This window comes from Vitis vinifera, chromosome 17, assembly GCF_030704535.1.
Source record: "Vitis vinifera cultivar Pinot Noir 40024 chromosome 17, ASM3070453v1".
In the NCBI taxonomy this organism is placed as follows: domain Eukaryota; kingdom Viridiplantae; phylum Streptophyta; class Magnoliopsida; order Vitales; family Vitaceae; genus Vitis; species Vitis vinifera.
This window is the reverse complement of record NC_081821.1, coordinates 11060682-11081615: the sequence shown is the minus strand read 5'-3', so window position 1 is coordinate 11081615 and position 20934 is coordinate 11060682. Positions and strand designations below refer to the sequence as shown.

The 20934-nt window shown below is 38.3% G+C and overlaps 2 protein-coding genes across 2 annotated transcripts; both read left to right on the top strand.

Annotated features, from left to right (window-relative positions):
* The first annotated feature begins 1823 nt into the window (after positions 1-1823).
* LOC100267280 (amine oxidase [copper-containing] zeta, peroxisomal) lies at positions 1824-11651 on the top strand. The gene is made up of 12 exons (XM_002277925.4): positions 1824-2491; positions 3508-3617; positions 3727-4032; positions 5150-5262; positions 5369-5699; positions 5796-6011; positions 6127-6363; positions 6809-6994; positions 8540-8680; positions 10032-10300; positions 10628-10709; positions 11286-11651. The coding sequence occupies exons 1-12, from the start codon at positions 2242-2244 to the stop codon at positions 11418-11420; spliced, it is 2376 nt and encodes a 791-aa protein (XP_002277961.1). The 5' UTR covers positions 1824-2241; the 3' UTR covers positions 11421-11651.
* A 314-nt stretch (positions 11652-11965) lies between these two features.
* LOC100262114 (ARM REPEAT PROTEIN INTERACTING WITH ABF2) lies at positions 11966-15018 on the top strand. The gene has a single exon (XM_010664803.3). It carries the CDS (start codon positions 12875-12877, stop codon positions 14726-14728), a length of 1854 nt encoding a protein of 617 aa, XP_010663105.1. The 5' UTR covers positions 11966-12874; the 3' UTR covers positions 14729-15018.
* The last annotated feature ends 5916 nt before the right edge of the window (positions 15019-20934 follow it).

Genomic DNA, 20934 nt, shown 5'->3' with positions numbered 1-20934 from the left:
TAAAAACAAATTATTCCAAATTTCAAATTAAGAAATTAAGACTATGTTGGGTTCCGAAACGTAATAAAGAAATGAAAAAAATGTAAGGAAAATAATTTTCTCATTTTTTTGGTTTTATTATAAAAAAATATGAAAGAAAATAAAATATAATTAAAATTTTATGTACTTTAAAATTATTTATGCTATATTTGGTTATGGGGAAAGTAATAAGGAAAGTAAAAAAAAATGTTAAGGAAAATTATTTTCTCATATTTGGTTTTAATAAAAAAAAAATCAAATATAATTAAAATTAGTTATAAATTTATATATTTTTGAATGACTTAATTTATATTTGGTTACAGAAAACTTGAGAGAAAATGTAAAGGAAAGAAAAGTGAAAATAAAAATAGATTAAAAATAATAAATTATTTTTATATATTTCTTTAAACTTGTTTAATTTATTTTTCTTCCATTATATTAAGATTAAATAATTTCAATTTGCATAAATTTTTAATTAATTTTAATTATATATATATTTTCGTATTTTTCATTGTAGAACCAAACATAAGAAAACTATTTTTTTTATCATATTTTTTTCCTTAGTACTTTCTAGGAATCAAACATAACTTTAATCTTTATATACAAGAAAAAAAAAAGTGAAATAAGGTATGAAATCATTTATTAATTTTAAATCTATTTTTTTATTTTCTTTTATTTTTTATTTCCTTTCTTTTTTTTTTCTTTTCTTTGTATTTTTCGAGAATCAAATAAAGCCTTAATCTTTTATATAATAGATGGAAAAAAAAAGTGAAATGAGTTTCACAAAACGTTTTGAAACGATATATTAACTTTTTTTCTTCACTTTTTCTTTTATTTTATATTTTTCTCTATTTTCTTTTATTTTTGGAACCAAATATAACCTAAAGATTTCAAATTACAAAAATTTTAATATTTCTAATTAAGATTAGCTAGATTAGGTAGATTTAATCAACAATTACTAGATTTAGTTGAGGTTTGGCGTCAATATCTATATTTAAAATAGAAATTAAGATTTATATGGTTGTAATGAATCAAAAATAGGATCTTTTTAGGGGTCTTGAAGGAATGCATACATGGACAAATGTTGCCAGATGGGCTTCCACTTCTTATGCGGATGGGGTTGTCCAAATGTGCTTCACTCCAACAATGTCCATGTCTATCCTTCTTTTTCAGCCATGATGCTGTCCTTTTCCTATTCTTCCCCACATTTATTTATTTTTTTAGTTTGAATTTGTGTGATTAAAAAAAAATGGAAATACAAACTAAAAGTTGTTTCCTTTTAGGTAAAATATTTAAACATAAAACTTGACTTAGAAAAAATACCAATAATATTACTTCAATATTTATAGTAATGCTAAATATGAAATTCCGATTTTATTATTTTATATCAACTTATTTACATATAATCAACGGGTATAAATTTGGTATCGAAAGATATCCCACCTAACCTTCCTTCCCTTCTTCTTTTATTATTAGTCTAATCTCATTTATAAAATAAGTAATAGAGACGGATCTAAGACATGTACGCATCTTATCTCTTTAATTAAAAAAAAAAAGTAATAATAAAAAGATGTATGAAAAAAAAAAATTAAAGGAAAGAAAGAGGGTGGAGGGTGGGGGGTGTCTGATGAGATATACAAAAAGCCAAGTCCTTATAAAAAAGAAAGATGAAAGAAATTAGTACTTATCATGGTAAGATGGAAAAGTACTTTTGGGGACCTTAATAGTGTATGGGTCCATGAGGCACAAGTAGATGCTCCTATCACCTCCTTACTTATCTCATTGGTCCCTCTTATAAGCTGCTTCTGGGGCTTATCCTTCATGCAAAGTTAAAACCAGGAAAAAAAAAAAGAGGAAAAAAAGAAAAAAGAAAAAAAAAGGAAAATCGAAATTTATTTTATTTTATTGAAAAAACGCCCCCAAGTTGTAGCAGTGCACGTGGTACGGTGCTGTCGGACTTACGCACAGGGGGAGGGGGAGTCTTAACCCATGCCTTTTAGGTTCTATAAATACTAGTGGATTGAAGGGGGGAGGATTCTCAATTCTGTGTTGGATGAAGCAACCCTAGGGAGGGTGGATTTGTGGAGAGGAAAGGTGTGAGTGAGACTCGTGGTGGAGGTGGTGGTGCGTGTGTGTGTGAAGAGAGATTTGCTGTATGTCAGTGGGTTGTAGTGAGAGCTATTGGTACTACGGTGGATTTGGAGTGTTTGCGAACCCATTGCAATGGCCACAGCTTCGAAAAAAGCGACGTCTTGCTGCATTGGAGATGATTCCCGTTCCATTCGACGGGAGGCCGTGGCGGCTGCCGCTGCGGCGCCATCAGTCGCTGCTGCCGCCGCCGCCGCTGTTGCCGATGTGGAGCAGGATTGGAGCGGCGTTGGTGTGGTCGGGGACGGGAAGAAGGCTGCCCTTGCGTCGTTGATTCGGCCGGTTGAACCGATTGCTGGAGCTTCTGCAAATGCCTCCGTCAAAGGTGTTTTCCGCTTTTCTATCTTTTCTAGCTCTTCTTTTATTTCTCTTCATGGTTTTCGTTTTGTATGTGGATCGTGGAGATGATTTGATCAGCATCGCTAGGGAAGCACTGGAAGGAACTCAACTGAGGATTTTTGTTTTTTTTTTTTCCCTACTTTTCATGTCTACTTTTTTCCTTGCATTTTGCCAGCAACAAAATGGAGCCAATTTTTTTTTTGGTTTTAATTCTGTTTGTGAGATTTTTCATCGTTAATCGCCTCTTGAAATGCAGATGCTGTTTCTCGATCAACTAAATATATTTTAATTATTTCGATAGATTTTATAGATGATGTACACGTGAGGTATTGATGTGGAATTCCAGAAAAACACCGGAAGGAGAAAAATTACTAGAAGGATGACGCAGAATTGACAAAGCTTTCATGAATTTTTAGTTAATCATCTAAATTTGATTTTGTCTGTTTGATTTTTGATGCTTTATTGATCATGGAAATGTAGTTAAATATATGCTTTGCTTATACAATGTATGATCGGCATATCTCTGAAGTATCAGAGCAAAATTATAATCATGATATTACGTTGGATTTCATTGATATAAATGATTTTTTTTTCTCGTTTCTCTGCTTTGTGGCGTTGGTCCATTTTGAACTTTTTTTTTTTAATTATTATTATTATTATTTGTTGGCAAGCAAAGAAATATATAATATTGCCTAGCGGAAGGATTTTTCTTTTCTTTTTTTTTTTGGTTCATTTTGATGATATCCTGAGCTTTTCTCCTCCTTTTGATCCCGAGTTCATTTTGATTAATTTTTTTCTTACCTGTTGTTTCTGGATGTTTGGCTGATTAATATGAATAAATTCTATTGTTTAGTGAGGATCAAAACATTTCTTGTGTTTCTTCCAGAAACTTTCAGATTGAAGGTTGACTGGCCTTTCCCTTTCTGCACTGTTGCAGATATTGAATAGTTTGTGCTCTTTTGCATTGTTGATGAATTGGTTTTGTTGCTATGCTTTTTGCAGGGATCCAGATCATGACAAGGGCTCAAACCTGCCATCCGTTGGACCCATTATCTGCAACTGAAATCTCAGTGGCTGTGGCAACTGTCAGAGCTGCTGGAGCCACTCCTGAGGTCTGTAATTAGATTTGTTGATTGGAAATTATGTTTGTTTGACACTTCTGTAACCGTATGCGAATGCACTTGCTTATGCGGTAGTGATCTAATCCTTTTTCCATTTCAGGTCAGAGATGGCATGCGATTTGTTGAAGTGGTTCTGTATGAACCTGATAAACATGTTGTTGCATTAGCAGATGCATATTTCTTCCCCCCTTTCCAACCATCATTGCTTCCCAGGACCAAAGGTGGACCTGTAATTCCTAGCAAGCTCCCTCCTAGGAAGGCTAGACTTATTGTCTACAATAAAAAATCAAATGAGACGAGCATTTGGATTGTGGAGCTCTCAGAAGTACATGCAGCAACTCGAGGTGGTCATCATAGGGGAAAAGCCATTACAACACAAGTTGTCCCTGATATTCAGCCTCCAATGGTATACTCTTTGATTTGGCATTTGTCTTCTTGGTTCCCAAGTGCTTCATTTTCTTTTTGTGTTTTCTATATGGTTAAATGCTTGGGAAGTGAGTCTGAATTTATGAATAAGATCTGAAATGATTGATTGACTGAGCTATCTACCAAAGTATCATCTATCCAAAAAAAAATGCAAAAACTTTACTTTTTTAGATGGCATTATATTTCTGTTGAAATGGTGGTTCTTGGAAGAACTTTTTGATTGATTTTTACATGAATGTTAACATTTTTTACCTTATCTTTGCCTGTCAAAAAAACATGAATTTATCATTCTGATTAAGGAATCAATTTCTTTATAGCCTCAGCCATGTAACTTTTGTGTCATTCTCAAGGATCAAGACATGAGAGGAAACAATGCCACTGATTGCTAGGTGTGTGCACCTCTGTGCATATTCTGATTCAACAGGTCCTCATAATAATAATAATACCTTTGCTCATAAGAACTTGGATAGCACGTCTTGGTTTTTTTTGACATTTATTTATTTATTTATTTATTTATTTTTATGTAGAGTTCTTCTAGCACCAAGAAAGTTTTCCATTCTTCTTTAGTCAATTTTATGTATATATGTGAGCTGATATGTGTATCCATATTATACCCTATCCATTTTTGAATGGTTATCAGAACCCTATAGTGTATCCTTCAACCTTTTCCTCTCAAATATTATGAAACCATTACTAATTTTAGTTAAAAATGGCAATTTATTTTATGTACTATATCCACATATTGACGGTTGCCTAGAGCTTTGCTACAAATAGAGGGTCAAAGTTACTAAATATCAATTCCATTAACAGTTCCAATTGAAAAGGATTTGAGATTTCTTTATCACAAATTCCCACTGTACCTAGGAAATAAGAGCTTTATGATTGCCTTTTTTCTTCTTCAAATGTGATGCATGTCCCATTCTTAAATCCAGAACCAAACCATTTATATATGGGTTATGTTTTCCCAACCCAAATGGCTGTGTTACAGATATCTTTCCCATCTTAGGCAGCTGGTATTTTTTTACACTGTTACTTTGATGTATCACTTATATTTTCATGAGTTGTCATTGTTCAAATTTACTGTCTTCCAATTGTAGGATGCTGTGGAATATGCTGAATGTGAAGCTGTTGTCAAAGACTGTCCTCTGTTTCGAGAGGCAATGAAGAAGAGGGGTGTGGAGGATATGGACCTTGTGATGGTTGATGCCTGGTTGGTTAAATCTACGTTCCAATTCTTTCTACAGATACTTATTGTAGATGAATTTCAAATTTAGGCAATGTTTTAATCATAAGTTGGCCCCACATACATTTACTAGGTGTGTTGGTTACCATGGTGAAGCTGATGCTCCTAGCCGTAGACTTGCCAAACCACTCATATTCTGTAGAACAGAGAGTGATTGCCCTATGGAAAATGGTTACGCACGCCCAGTTGAAGGCATCTATGTAGTTGTTGATATGCAAAATATGGTTGTAATTGAGTTTGAAGACCGTAAACTTGTTCCATTGCCTCCAGCTGATCCGTTGAGGAACTATACTCCTGGTGAGACAAGAGGAGGTGTTGATCGAAGTGATGTGAAGCCGCTACAGATTGTTCAGCCAGAAGGTCCAAGCTTTCGTGTACATGGGCACTATGTAGAATGGCAGAAGGTACTTTTGGTTTCTTGAGCTGGCTTGTTAATAAATGTAATTAAAGTCAGAGATGCATACTAAACACTATCAATGTTTTATCTTTTTGGTTGGCAGTGGAATTTCCGTATTGGTTTCACTCCCAGAGAGGGTTTGGTTATCCATTCTGTTGCATATGTTGATGGTAGTCGGGGTCGAAGACCTGTAGCTCATAGGTTGAGTTTTGTGGAGATGGTTGTACCTTATGGAGACCCGAACGAACCCCATTACAGGAAGAATGCATTTGATGCTGGTGAAGATGGCCTGGGAAAAAATGCAAACTCTCTTAAAAAGGTCTATAAAACTATTTCTTCATGTAATTGTCCTTAAATTTTATTTTACCTTGTGGAACTTTACTATTGTTTGAATCTAAAAGATCTTCTGCTTTAAAATGAAATTATGACCACAGGGATGTGATTGTCTAGGGTTTATCAAATACTTTGATGCCCACTTTACAAACTTCACTGGAGGTGTTGAAACGATTGAAAATTGTGTTTGTTTGCATGAAGAGGATCATGGTATCCTTTGGAAGCATCAAGACTGGAGGACAGGCTTAGCAGAAGTTCGTAGGTCTAGGAGGCTAACAGCTTCTTTCATATGTACTGTGGCTAATTATGAGTATGGATTCTTCTGGCACTTTTATCAGGCAAGTGGAAATTTACATTGTTTGTATTAATTGCCCAGAAAATTTGGTGTTCTTTGTTGCTTTTCTTGCTTGATAACCCAGATTTAGTGCTCTAGCCAGTTAATTTTTAGATTGAACTTAATTATGTACCTCTTATCAGTTTTAACTTTTTAAACTGTAGAAATTTGTGTCTATCTACAACATGTTTTTGAATACTTAATTTGTAAGATTAGGAATTGCTTGTAGAGTATTTCTGGTACATATGCTCATCATCAAACTGTATAATTTTTCTATGTTCTTCATTCTAGTGTAATCCTGGTTTTCTTTTGAATGATTAGTCTCCTTGTTGCTCCCATTCTATGGGCTGTTTACGCTACTCTTGTCAGTTTTGTTGCTGCAACTTTCTTGGTTGAATTATGTATGCTTCTGAGGACTTGAGACAGTACGTAATTCCTTCTTGTTACAGGATGGGAGAATTGAGGCGGAAGTTAAACTTACAGGTATTCTCAGCTTAGGAGCGCTGCAACCAGGAGAATCTCGAAAATATGGCACAACCATTGCTCCAGGGCTATATGCACCAGTTCATCAACACTTCTTTATTGCTCGTATGGACATGGCTGTTGATTGTAAACCTGGAGAAGCATTTAACCAGGTGTTTTGTGCTATGATCTCTTATTTTAAAATTTTGTCTTCTCATTATTCTGCAATTATTCTTTACCATAGGTTTGGGAACTAAGTTTCAACTAAAGCAAATTTTGAGCATTCAAGACATAAGGTGGTGTAGGCATGACAGTTTCTTTAATGCAATATTTTGGAGCAAAACAAAGTTTACAGAATGTTCTGGCTAGTCAACACGTCAGATGAATTTGATGGAGTTTTATGACCTTACTGATGTTGATTATTTCACACACAAATTTTAGGGCTCTTATACTCATGTGGGGTCAAAGTCCAAGATATATATAGCATGGGTACTTAAATTCATTTTTAAGTGCAAGGTGACAGTTATTTTTTGGTTTGGGCTTAAAGATATTAAATTATAGGCAAAAAGAAAATATATTAATAGTGCCTAGTAAATAGTGCACTAAAATATACATGGCCTATATAAAGACACCAAAGGGCAAACAAAAAAAGGAGAAAAACAAAAAACAACTCCTTCCCCTTGCTTAGAGATCAACCAATCAACAAAGTCTACCATGGAGTTCTATTGAGTTGAAAATTTATGGGTTTCAGAAAAGACACACAATTGTACTGAAAATAGTTCCAAGAAAGCTTCAAGTTTGGGCCGAATGATCTTTTTCACATATACAGAAGTTTGAGATGTAAAGAACTGAGAAAACTAGAGACAATGCAGCACTAGAACATCTGAATGATTACCATATGGATTCCTACACACTCCCTCCATATAAACCATAGGATACATGAAGAAAACTCTTCCAAAAGAGCAAGACTTGACTACCCTACCTTTAGAGATCCAACTTCTGACATGCTAATGAACATCTTCAGGTTTTGTTAGCTCCTTGCCAGTGTAGGAAGGAGACAGGACCAACTATGAGTGAGCATATCTGACACCTTGTGTATATAACATGGGCTCTCTTTTTGCTACTTGCTGCTTAATATATCATCTGTTTGCCTATCAAAAAAAAAATGTGTATATATTGTTAACTGCTATCTTATTCTAAAAAGGTTTCTATATAATCTAATGCAGCAATCTTCTAATCAATCATATCTGAAAGACATTGGGGAATTGATTAAAGACCGGTAGAATGAATCATTGATGATCTCCTCGACTTTTGATAGAAACTCCTTAGCTATATAAATCTCTAAGTGGCTTTCTAGTGAACATGTCCCCAAGTATTGTAAATTTCTATTGATGGTGACAAACCCCTGCCAACTCTAGTCTGATGAAAACAAGTGATTATTATTAGCATACACTTTTATCAGCATTTGTCTAGCATTTGTCTTAAAATTACCTGGAAATACTAGATGCAACGACAGCCATGTTAAACTTTGGGCCATATGGTAAAAGCAGACCTACGCAACATAAAAAGTCTATACTAATAAAATTTAGTGGTCCATCTATTTATGCAGTGGATGGTTCTATGTTTATAAGGGGTGTCAGCTTTGCTGCATTACATGGATCATGAATACAACTTTCTACACCTTGATGAAATCTTGAGTAATGTATTCGTTTTTCTAGGTTGTTGAAGTGAACATGAAAGTTGAAAACCCTGGGAAGGATAATGTGCACAATAATGCATTTTATGCTGAAGAAAAACTGCTCAGATCTGAAATGCAAGCTATGCGTGATTGTGATCCATTGTCTGCCCGCCATTGGATTGTAAGTCATCCTTGCCCTGCTTCTATAATTTATAAAATGGATCTATATTTTGTTTTGTTTGTATCACATGTTTTGTGAGTGGGCTTGTAAATGCTTGCAATGTGTGATTGTGCTCCACTGTCTGCCTCCCATTGGATTGTAAGGCATTCCTGCATGGCTGTATAACTTTTAAGATGGATCTCATTTCCTTTCCTCTCCCCTTTTCTATTGCATTAATGGGCTAAGTCAACCCTTTGTGTGCTAGTGTAGTAAGAAATCTGTCCAACTGCAACCTGTTTCTTTATATGCATCAGGTGCTAAGCTTGGATTGGAGGGTTTTCACACTCAGTTTGGCTTGAGCTAAGTTTGATTATAGGGGTTTGTGGTTTAGTTTGAGCTTGGACTGACCTTAGTTTTGCTCAACTTGGATCCTTGATGGATCTTTGCATATCATATTGGAGAGGTGCTTTTCCAAAACAATGTCCCAAATGCAGTTTAGTTCATTAGACTGTTATTATACATTGACATTTTTTCAATTACCCCATATGAGCACACACGGAGAGCACAAAATTCAAACAAAAGAAGTGCTAGAGTAACAATTGATAACAGTCTAATAAGCAAAAAAATTAATTTTAAACTAGGATTATTAAGATTTTATTTGAACTATCAGTTGAAGCTTATCTTTATTTTTTCCTGTATCGGTAAAAAAGAAATGAAATATGTTCTTAAACATACCTGATTTGTATCTAAAGTTAATAGTTCAAGGTATTAAGAGTGCGTTTGGTAGTGATTACAGAAAACATTTCTAGCATTTTTAATGCTTGAAAAATTTTATCTTTTAAATGTTAGAAGGGTTAAAAACGCTTCCTATAATCACTGCCAAACAGACCCTCTGGCATTACCATTGCTTCTTGTGAAGTACTTCTCCCAAAAAAAAAGCACATGTAAAGATGTTAGTATTTAATATGAAAAAGAATTAAATTTTGAACGACTTCTTCAGCTAAGTAGGGGGCTCTATTCTTAATGTCCTCTGCAGGATCTTTTAGCACCTGCACCTTTAGTATATTCTTTAGATTTCTTGTGTTTTTCTTTCTTTGCCTACATTTGATTGGAAGTTATTTTCCTTCTGAAAGGACAGCTCATCTTCTTATACTGTTATATTCATTTTGTATCAAATGAATTGTTTGTTTCTGATCAAATCGAAGGGAGAAAAAAACTCCTTTAAAGTGTAATGTACAGAAAAATAAGCTTTAAAACACTATTAACAGTTAGAATGAGCATTAAAATTGTGCTAAACTGGGTCTTAATTAGGCTCATATTAAGTCATCTTTTGGACTGTTTTACTGACTCTGGATACCATTTCATATTCCAGGTTAGGAACACAAGAACTGTCAACAGGACTGGACAGCTAACAGGCTACAAGTTAGTACCTGGTTCAAACTGCTTGCCATTAGCTGGTTCTGAGGCCAAGTTTTTGAGAAGAGCTGCTTTCTTGAAGCATAATCTTTGGGTTACCCCATATGCGCGAGATGAGATGTTTCCTGGTGGGGAGTTTCCTAATCAGAATCCACGTGTTGGTGAGGGATTGGCTACATGGGTTAAGCAGAATCGTCCTCTGGAGGAAACTGATATAGTTCTCTGGTTGGTTAAAACTATCATCATATTCAATCTATCATGATGCTGGATTTCTCATACCCAGAAATTTTATTTCTTCCTAAAAAAGTGACATTTTCTACTTGACTAATATCTTTTGCTTTCTTGAATTTGTTCACAATTCAATTGAAGTTTCATATCCTTCTGCATTTAAGATATTTGTCATTAGCAAATTTCAAGTTATTATTTAAAAGTTAGGTTCTCCAAGATTTAAGATTCTCTTGCCCATTCTTGATTTGCCTTAGTGCAATTTACCATTTACTGAGAGCTTAACTGGATTACTTTTCCATTAATGGCTATTGTGTTGAATTTCAGGTATGTTTTTGGACTTGTACATGTGCCTCGCTTGGAAGACTGGCCTGTTATGCCAGTGGAACGCATCGGTTTTATGCTTCAGGTATTAGCGTAGTTAATTTATTTGCAATCTTTGCCAGAACAGTACTTAAGACTCTCATGCTGTTGGGTTGCATGTGGTTGAATATGTTTTCTTTCCCTTCAACGGAATTATGATGAGTTCTGATGGTCCCTTCTTTTTATCTTGAGAGTGTAATACACTAAATTCAACCCGTGCTTGATTGATGACCTTGGATATGAGTTTTACGAGCACCTGCGACTGATTAAAATATTTAGTAATACGATTTAAGATCATGAATTATTTTAAAGCGATACTACCTCATTTTGTTTTAAATTATATTGCTGATAGACCAGATGATTCTACTCCTCTATGCTTTATATTCGTAAATCCATCATTGTGACCCTGCAGATTTTAAGTTGCTGAGTATATACCATCCAATCCTAATATGGATGGACAGATCCTGGAATTCAAGATAGATATTGCATAACTTGTTTGTCTCATTTTGTGACTTACATATTTTGCATGTAGTGACTCCAGAGGCTCAGTTTGTCTGGTAGAATATGCTTCCGTGCTTGAAATAATGTATTGACCCAGTGTTTTTGATGGTTGTGGGTGCAGCCACATGGGTTCTTCAACTGCTCACCTGCGGTGGACGTCCCCCCGAACGCTTGTGAATTGGATGGGAAGGACAATGATGTGAAGGACAATGGGGTAGCGAAGCCAATTCAGACCGGATTGCTCTCAAAGATCTGAGTGCCCCACACTTTGGTTCTTCTTTATTGTTTGTTAGCATGCAAGAATCTTGAATGGAGCTTTCCCTCTCGTACCCTTTTCTTAGTTTCATGTTTTCCCAATAAGCCGAGTACCTGGATTTGGTGGTCTGGTCATCCCAACTTCATGGATTGTGGGTTTAGTTGATCAAAAATAACATTTTAGCACCCATTTCAAGTAGTGAATCGTCAGATAATGCTGGTTTGATCCTAATGATGTTAGTTTGTTTCCTGACACATGTTGCATGGTAGTAGGACACTGCATTTGGGTTTCAGGGATTCGACAGGGCTTCATCTCATCATTAACTTTGATCTATAACAGTGAAGGATACGAAAACAGAAAATATAAATCAAAACCCTAAATTTGACACCTAAAAATTTGTGCACTGCATCCATAATGGGACAATCGTGTTGAGGTGGAAAGTGGAAACGCCATGGTGTTTGGGTAAAAGGATGGCAAAAGGTAATTCCTTCGGTTATAAGGATCAACTTTCATTTTGTCGTTTTCGCCTTTCCCTTATTATTTTTTTTTTTCTAGTGTCAATATTATTGTTAAAAGCTTCTTCAAAAATATTAAAAATAAAGATTAATTAAGCATTTATGCATTTATATATATATAAAATAAAAAGAAAGATAACAATTAAAATGAGTTAAAACTAATTTTTATATAAAAATTAAATATAATTAAAACTAAAATAAAATAATGTTAAAAAACAATTCCTTTTCAAGTTTAAAGGGTTAGATTTAGAAAGCAGCGGATGTGAAGAAGTGAAATATCTTCCACAGCAAACTTTCCACCAGTCATGGTGCTTGCAGTAGCCGGTGGGCCAGTGCCTACACTGCAACAAGCCTTTTCTGCTTCACATAATGATATTACAATATACATCTTTGGAAAGCAAAAGCAAAAGGAAAAGGAAAAGGAAACCCAATACTAAAAGCATCCATTTATCCCTCAACAGCACTCTCCTTTCTGGATCACTTCCCAAACCTCACGCATGGTTCGGCTTCGGCACCCTTGACTTTTAGTCTTTTCCTACTCCGCAATCCACACACGCTTCCCCGCCTGGCCCCATTCCTTCCCTCCCAATCACCCATCTCCACCGTTCCTTCTTTGATAGGCCGTCAGACTTCCTCCATTGCCCCCGCATTTCTGGTAATCTAAATTATGTCCACAACACTTTCTTTTGTCCTTTTTCTTTTTTTTCTTTTCTATCTTTTTCTTTTTTTTTTATCCAAGAAAAGTAGTCCTCACCTGCAAAAAGCGGTCCCAGTGATCCATCACTAAGAGCCTTCAAGTGGGCATTGCCGTTAAAAAGTTTCACTGTAACTGGTTTCTGGGCTGCTGTTTGGGTTTTGGGAATTTGAGCCAATTAGGAAAAGAAAGTTCATTGTGAGTGATTTCTGGGCTATTTGGGTGTTGGGAAAGTTGCAGCAATTATGGGTGAAGTCGAAGAGAAGACGATTCAAGATGAACTGACTGTTACGATTCAACTCGCCGACCGAGTCATCAAATCGGCGGAGGAGGCGGAGTCGTCCAAAGCGGAGTGCTCCGAGATTGCGCGTCAAGTGGAGAGGCTGTCCAAGATGCTGCGGTCTGCGGCGCGCCTCGCCACCTCCACGCAGTGGCTGTACGAGCGGCCAGTGCGCCGTATCGCCGCCGACGTGACGAAGAACCTGGACAGAGCGCTGACGCTGGTGCGGAAGTGCAAGCACAGCGGCGTTCTCCGCCAGGTGTTCTCGATAACCACCGCTGCTGATTTCCGGAAGGTATTGGCGCTTCTGGAGTCTTCGATCGGCGACTTGAAGTGGCTTGTGACCATCGTCGACCCGGATGACATCAACCTCACTCTCCCTCCCATAGCCAACAACGACCCCACTCTCGCCTGGGTCTGGTCCTATATAGCTACCATTCAAATGGGTCAACTTCGGGACCGCGTTGAAGCCGCAAACGCCCTAGTTCTTTTGGCTCACAAGAACGACCGCACCAAGAAGATTGTGGTGGACGAAGGTGGGATCATGCCGTTGCTCAAGCTCCTGAAAGAAGGCGCTTCCGCCGACGCCCAAATTGCCGCAGCTAATGCTCTTTTCCACATCGGCAACGAGGAAGAAAGAGTACGATCGATAGCGGACGCGGCCGGAGTTCCAATTATTGTTCAGGTTCTTGGGGAATCGGTGATGAGGGTTCAGGTTAGTGTGGCTAATTTGGTGGCGAGAATGGCGGAAATGGACTCTGCTGTGCGTGAGGCCTTCGCGAGAGAGAACGTGACAAGGCCATTGGTGTCGCTGCTGTCTGTGGATACGGTTTTGGTTCTGGATGATCCTAAGCTCAAACCGAGTAAGCCTAGTATTTCATCTCTTGTTCAATTTAATAAGGAGTTAGCGGGAAAGTCTGCGGGCCATAACAGTTACAACCCTAGCTTGAATTCTGTATCTTCATTCACTTCTTCTGGTGGGCATTCGTCTTTGTCTGTTCATTCCTCTTCAGAAGGTAGTAGTAGGGGTGGGCATAATAGAAAGGACAGGGAGGTTGAGACGCCTGAGTTGAAATTGAAGCTCAAGGTTAGTTGTGCAGAGGCTCTGTGGAAACTGTCCAAAGATAGTGTGTTAAATAGTAGGAAGATCACTGAGACTAAGGGGTTGATTTGTTTGGCAAAGATCATTGAGAAGGAGAAAGGGGAGTTGCAGTATAATTGCTTGATGGCTGTAATGGAGATAGCTATGGTGGCAGAGCAAGATGCTGACCTTCGACGGGCGGCTTTCAAGACTAGTTCTCCTGCTGCCAAAGCAGTCCTGGATCAACTTTTAAGAGTGATTCAAGAAGAGAGCAGCTCAACAATGAAAATTCCTGCTATAAAATCAATTGGGTCCTTGGCACGAACTTTTCCTGCAAGGGAAACCCGAATAATTGGCCCCTTGGTGGCACAGCTTAGCAATAGTGATAATGAGGTAGCTATAGAAGCTACTATCGCCCTGGGCAAATTTGTTCATCCAGAAAATTTCAATCGTGTTGAGCATGCAAAGGCAATTATCGAGTTTGATGGGGTTCCCCCCCTTTTGAGATTGTTGAGGACCAGTGAACGGGCTAACATTTATGGACTTATATTACTATCTTATCTTGCATTGCATGTTGGCAACAGCAAAGCGCTTGAACAAGCTCAGGCCTTGAGTGTTCTTGACTTGGCAATTCGTTCTGGAGTGCCTCAAGATTATAAAGAGTTGTTTGCCAGAGCTATACATAACCTTAATCTTTATCAAGCTGGAGTTCATACCCACAGACCATATCCTCCATAGAAGTGAGTTGAGATGAGCATGTTCAGGATTGTAAATCCACGGAACAGATAGGTGGATTGTGGACAGTAGAAAACCATGGGTCAATTATATGAGCTATGGTTGTTCACAATATCCATTTACTGATCCAAAAAAAAAAAAAAAAAAAAGGTTGTTCACAATATCAATAGACCATCCAAGCAATTCTGTTGATAGACCATCTTTTATGTATGTTTTGAAATGTACTATTGGTTGCACATAATGCAATGGGTTATCCCAATTGTAATGTTGAAGAAAGTTCTGAGTTCTTGCCAGTCCTTTGCTTTCTGCATCCACAATGTGCATATCTGTTCCCTTGTACTTCGCTTTTTTGTTTTCTTTTTCAACAGATATTTTTCTTTTACAGCTGAAGAAGAGGTTGCAAATAACCAAGGTTGTGTTGTAGCTGGAAACTTATTGAGAACAAGGCAGTAAGTACTTCTCAACCAGCTTGACCAAATTATATGAAGTCCTATTATCTCATCTTTAAGTTATGTAAATGGTTTGAATCTAATATTTTTGTTATACTGGAGTTATATAAAAAATAGCTGATGGATTTGTTATCAGTTTTTGCTTTATATGAGGATGGCACTAGGAGAAATACTGCCCACTTGATTAGATAAATTATATCAGTTTTGGTCTATAACTTTTTCTATTATCTGAATAACTTTGTAATCTGGAAAATGTATCTGGATTATTGAGCCACATAGATATGGGTGACAAAGTTGTGAAGCAAATTTTGCCTTTTTTCTTTTACGGTTTTTATTTTTATTCGTGGACATGTACTTGTAATAGATAGCATAATTGATTAGGAGCTTAAAATATGTTAGATTAACCATTTATCTATACAGCCCTAGAGAGGTAATGGTGGTGATTCTAGAATGTAAAGCACTATCAACTAAATGTTTGATTGATCAAGCATACACAAGGTGGAGCATTTGAGGGGAGACCGGTGACTCTAAGCGTATGTAGGGCAGAGCATCCAAGGAGAGACCAGTAAGTCTCTTATCACAATGGGCTTTTATACCAAAGCAGATACTGCCTCGTTATTTTTGCAATGGGTATAGGCAACTTGGATGTTTATGTCCCAATTCTAATGACATGTGTTGTTTGTTGATAACGGTGATTTTGTCAACAGAACACTGGTATGGTCTATGCAATGTATGAGTCTTTTGACCATAAAGAAATACATTATAATCTGAAGGTTTTTAGTATGAGTTGGATAATAGAGCATATGAAATGTAGTAACTAGGTGTAGAATTTAAGGCACAGTGAAATCAATGGGCAAGATATGCCAACTTTTCATTGTCTTGTACTCATAACCATGAGGAGGAGATTGAAGAGGATGTTTCACATTGAAGCAGAAGCGATGAATTAAGTGGAATGTGCTTCTACTGTGTTATGTAATTTTGACTCTTTTTTCCTGTATACAGGGAATTGAGTTCTTTGTATCCTCATTGTGAAAATCACTGGAGCATTGAGTGAGAGCATCAGAGTAGGAAAGAATGAAATTTTCTGAAAGCAGGAGTGGCAGAAGTACATGTACTTCATTGTCATATCATCATTATGCAGGAATTGTCATAGTGAGTGACTGAGTGAGAGACAGAGAGGAAGAAAGAATCAGTTTTCTGATTGAATTCTCATCCGATTGAATTGGCATATTGAACTAGCCAATGTATTCTGGAATGGTGTATATTCAATTTGATGATTATTGTAATTTTTGAATGTTAGAATATAGACAACTCACTGAGTTCTGGGATCAGATTCAATTTATAATCCTATTTCGCTGCTTTTTTCTCTCTTTGGAGTGTCTTGGATTCTCTTCTCTTCGGTTAAGGAGACACTCTTTGGATGGCATGGGTCCTTTTTGGGTAAAGCCAACAAAAAGTCTGGGAAAGCAGTCCCATTATGTATCTTTTGGACGTTGTGGAAGGAAAGGAACATGCTTGTGTTTGATAATGCAGAGTTTTTGGTCCAAATGATGAAAAATTCTTTTATTTGTAATTTGTGGTCTTAGTTTAGGGTGTCTGTAGATGTGGACCTGTTTCTCTTTTTAGCTTTATTGGTTGGCTAGGTTCTAAGTGAGAGGAGGTGATGTTTTTTGTTTCTCTCCCTCTCCCACTTGGGCGAGCCTCTAGGCAGCTGGTGTATACTTTGGGATGTTGTTTTGACGTTTCCTTTTTTATGTATATATTATCTGTTCTTACTTATCAAAATAAATAAATAAATAAAAATAACCCTATTGGCCAACGGGCATATGCTAGTTTGGGGCACAATGTTTTTTTTTTTTTTGATAAGTAAACAAGATTGCATTAAAAAAGGCTAGACGCCACAAAGCATACAGGGAGTATACAAGATGGATACAGCCTCAAAAAAGAAAAGGACCAGAAAGAACTACCTCCCCTCAAGTGGAAGCTATCCACTCCAAAAAGCCTATAAGGGAGAAAGCCTCCTCACCTAAATACACTTTGGCCCAATTCCATAAATTACAAACAAAAGAATTCTTTAACCTCTGAACATTCACCACACCCCCCCTAAAGGCTAACCTATTTCTCTCCTTCCAAACCGTCCAAAAAATACACAACGGAATGGATTTCCATATCTGTTTCCTTTTCTTCCCAACAAAAGAGCCCCTCCAGGAGGTTAAAGCCTCCTTAACCGTTTCTGGGAAAACCCACTTAATATCTAACAACCCAAAAATAATATCCCAAAGGGCTCTAGCCACTATACAATGTAAAAGAATATGATTTACATTCTCTTCTGCACAACCACACAAAAAACAACAGTTTGGAAGTTGCACCCCTCTTATCTGAAGCTTATCCAGAGTGAGCACCTTCCCCCAAGTAGCCTCCCAAGCAAAAAAACTGACTTTCGTTGGAACCCTATCCACCCATATTCCCCTTGCGGGAAACAAGGAGGCATTAGATTTATCCAACAAACTGTAGGCTTCTTTGACCCTGAAAGAACCCTTCCTTCCTTGCCTCCATTTGATTGAGTCATCCTCCAGGGAAGGCCTATGGCCCCTCAAAGTACGGAGCAAATCACCAACCATATCCAGCTCCCAATCATTGAAATCCCTCTCAAAAATCAGATTCTAATCTCCTTGACCCGAATGATGGTCCCACATCTCCTCAATCGAGGCATCTCTATGCACGGCAAGGACAAAGAGATGGTTGAAACATTGGGACAAAGGAGTATCAGTGCACCATCTGTCTTTCCAAAATTTGATTTTGGAGCCCTTCCCAACCAGAAAAGACAAATTTTCCCAGCACCAATCAGATTCTTTCATAATCTCCTTCCAGACCCCAACTCCAGCCGCCCCACTAACCTTCTTAGCCCTCCACCCATAATCCTCTTGCCCGTATTTGGTAGAGATCACTTGTTTCCAAAGGTTATCCCTTTCACAAGCAAACCTCCAAATCCACTTGCCCAACAAGGCTCTATTCAGAGTGGCTATTCTCCTTAATCCTAGCCCTCCATTGCGTTTTTCTGTACAGACCACATCCCATTTTACTAGATGAATTTTACCTCCCAAATTTCCACCCCCCCAAAGGAAATCTCTTTGGATTTTCTCCACTCTTCTAGCAACGGACTTAGGCATACGGAAGATAGACATTTGGTAGATTGGCATACTGGCCAGGGCACTTTTTATGAGAGTGATCCGCCCCCCTTTGGAGATGTACTGTCTTTTCCAAAGCGCAAGTCTCCTCCTGATCCTCTCTTCCACTCCATCCCACATAGAAGAAGCCCTATTTGGTACCCCTAGAGGGAGACCCAAATAATGGGAGGGCAAGGACCCCACCCTACACCCTAACTCAGCAGCCAACTCCTGAATCTCCTCCACTTCTCCAACTGGGATTATTTCGCTTTTGGCTAGATTCATACGAAGACCCGAGGCTGCTTCAAACCAAAAGAGAATCCAGCTAAGATGAGAGACTTGATCTTTGTTTGCCTCACAAAACACAATCGTGTCATCAGCAAAAAACAAGTGGGAAATATGCAATGAGGTACTACTACCATCCCGAATGTTGCATCCTGAAAGATACCCCCCCTCCACTGCTCTCCTGATGAGGACGTCCAAAATCTCCATTCCCATAACAAAAAGGTAAGGGGATAGAGGATCTCCTTGACGAAGCCCTCTAGAGCTAGGGAAAAACCCAGCTGGCACTCCATTAACAAGAACAGAGAATTTAGCAGAAGATACACAGCTCCACATCCATCCCACCCACTTGTTCCCAAAGCCCATTTTTTGGAGGACCTTCATTAAAAAGTTCCAATTAATGCTATCATAGGCTTTTTCTATGTCCAATTTGCAGATAAGGCCCTTTTCTTTTCTTTTCTGCCACGAATCTATCACCTCATTAGCAATTAGAGACGCGTCCAGAATTTGTCTCCCCATTACAAAGGCATTTTGCGCACTAGAAACCACCTTACCAATCACCCTTTTGAGCCTGTTAGCTAAGACTTTAGCCAAAAGTTTATATAGGCCCCCCAACAGACTGATGGGTCTAAAGTCTCCCAAATCCTCCGCCCCACTTTTCTTAGGAATCAACACCAGAAAAGTATTATTGAGGCTCCTAACAAAGGTACTATGCTCGTGAAATTCCTTAAACATCTCCATGATCTCCTCTTTGGCAAAGGCCCATGCGTTTTGCCAAAATGCAACAGAAAAACCATCCGGGCCAGGGGCTTTGTCCCCATTCATCTCCATCAACGCCGAGTGAATCTCATTTTCTACAAATGGGACTTCTATACACTCTGCATCTTGCTGGCTGATACACCCCACCTGAATATTACCAATATCTGCCTGCCAAGCCATGTCTTCAGTAAGCAACTGCTGAAACGAGTTCACAATGCCTTCTTTCACCTCCTGTTCCTCTACCAGCCACTCCCCATTAACCTTAATACTGCCCATAGCGTTGTTTCTTCGATGCGCACTCGCCATTCTATGAAAAAACCCCGTATTTCTATCTCCCTCCCTTAGCCAAATCTCTCTAGAATGCTGTCTCCAATGGGCTTCCTCCAACAGGACCCATTTCTTAAAGGATTCCTTTGCTGCCTTTTTTAACTCAGCCTCCTCCACAGTCAAAATTCTTTCACTTTCCACCCGATCCCAAAAGACAACTTGTTCTAGGGCTGTGGCTTTATTGGTTTCCAACCTCCCAAAAACCTCTTTATTCCACACTTTCAACCTTTTCTTAATTTCCTTCATTTTAGTAGCCAATCTGTAGCTAGCGCTGCCCCTGACATCAATCCCCTGCCACCATGCTCTCACAACATCTTGAAACCTCTCAACCTTCAGCCACATATTTTCGAATCTAAACGGTGTTGGACCTCTTCTAATTCCGCCCCCCTCTAAGACGATTGGGAAGTGATCTGAGATTGGCCTAGACAATCTGATCTGAGTGGCACCATTAAACATCTCTAGCCAGGTAGAGGAAACTAAAAATCTGTCTAGTCTCGCCCATACCTGATTGTTGAGCCCCCCATTCCAGGTGAATTCTCCCCCCTGAAGAGGCATATCCACCAACTCTAACTCGTCCACAGTCTCTGCAAATCTCCTCATGGCTGAGGTGATTCTTCTATGACTACTCCTTTCTTGTTGGGACAGGGTAATGTTGAAGTCCCCACCAAGACACCAGGGATCGTCCCAAAGCCCTCTTAACGCCCCCAATTCCTCCCACATATCCTCCCTTTCCATTTTAGTAAAGGGCCCATACACTCCCGTGAAAACCCAAGTAGCCCCATTTTCCATAATCTTGAATCTACAAGACAAAGTAAAATGACCCTCCTCCCACTCCAAGATATCCAAAACCCTCTTATCCCAACATATCAGAATGCCACCCGCAGCCCCTTCCGCATTTAGAGCTCTCCAATCTAAAAATCTCCCAGTGCCCAGGCTTCTCACTATACCCTCCGACATCTCCTGAATCTTGGTCTCCTGAATACACATTAGATCCACCCTCTGGCTCCTTATATAGTTCTTAATAATTTTCCTCTTAGAGCTATCATTAGCTCCCCTCACATTCCAACTTATAATCTTCAGCTTCATTGGACAACTATCAATTGGTTCCCTTTGCCCTGTGAGAGAGCTTTCTGCTTATTCCCCCCCTCATAATTGACAGAACATTCCAGCCTCTTCAGTTCCCTTTCAAACTTGGTCTTCTCCAATAATTCTTTACTGTGAATCT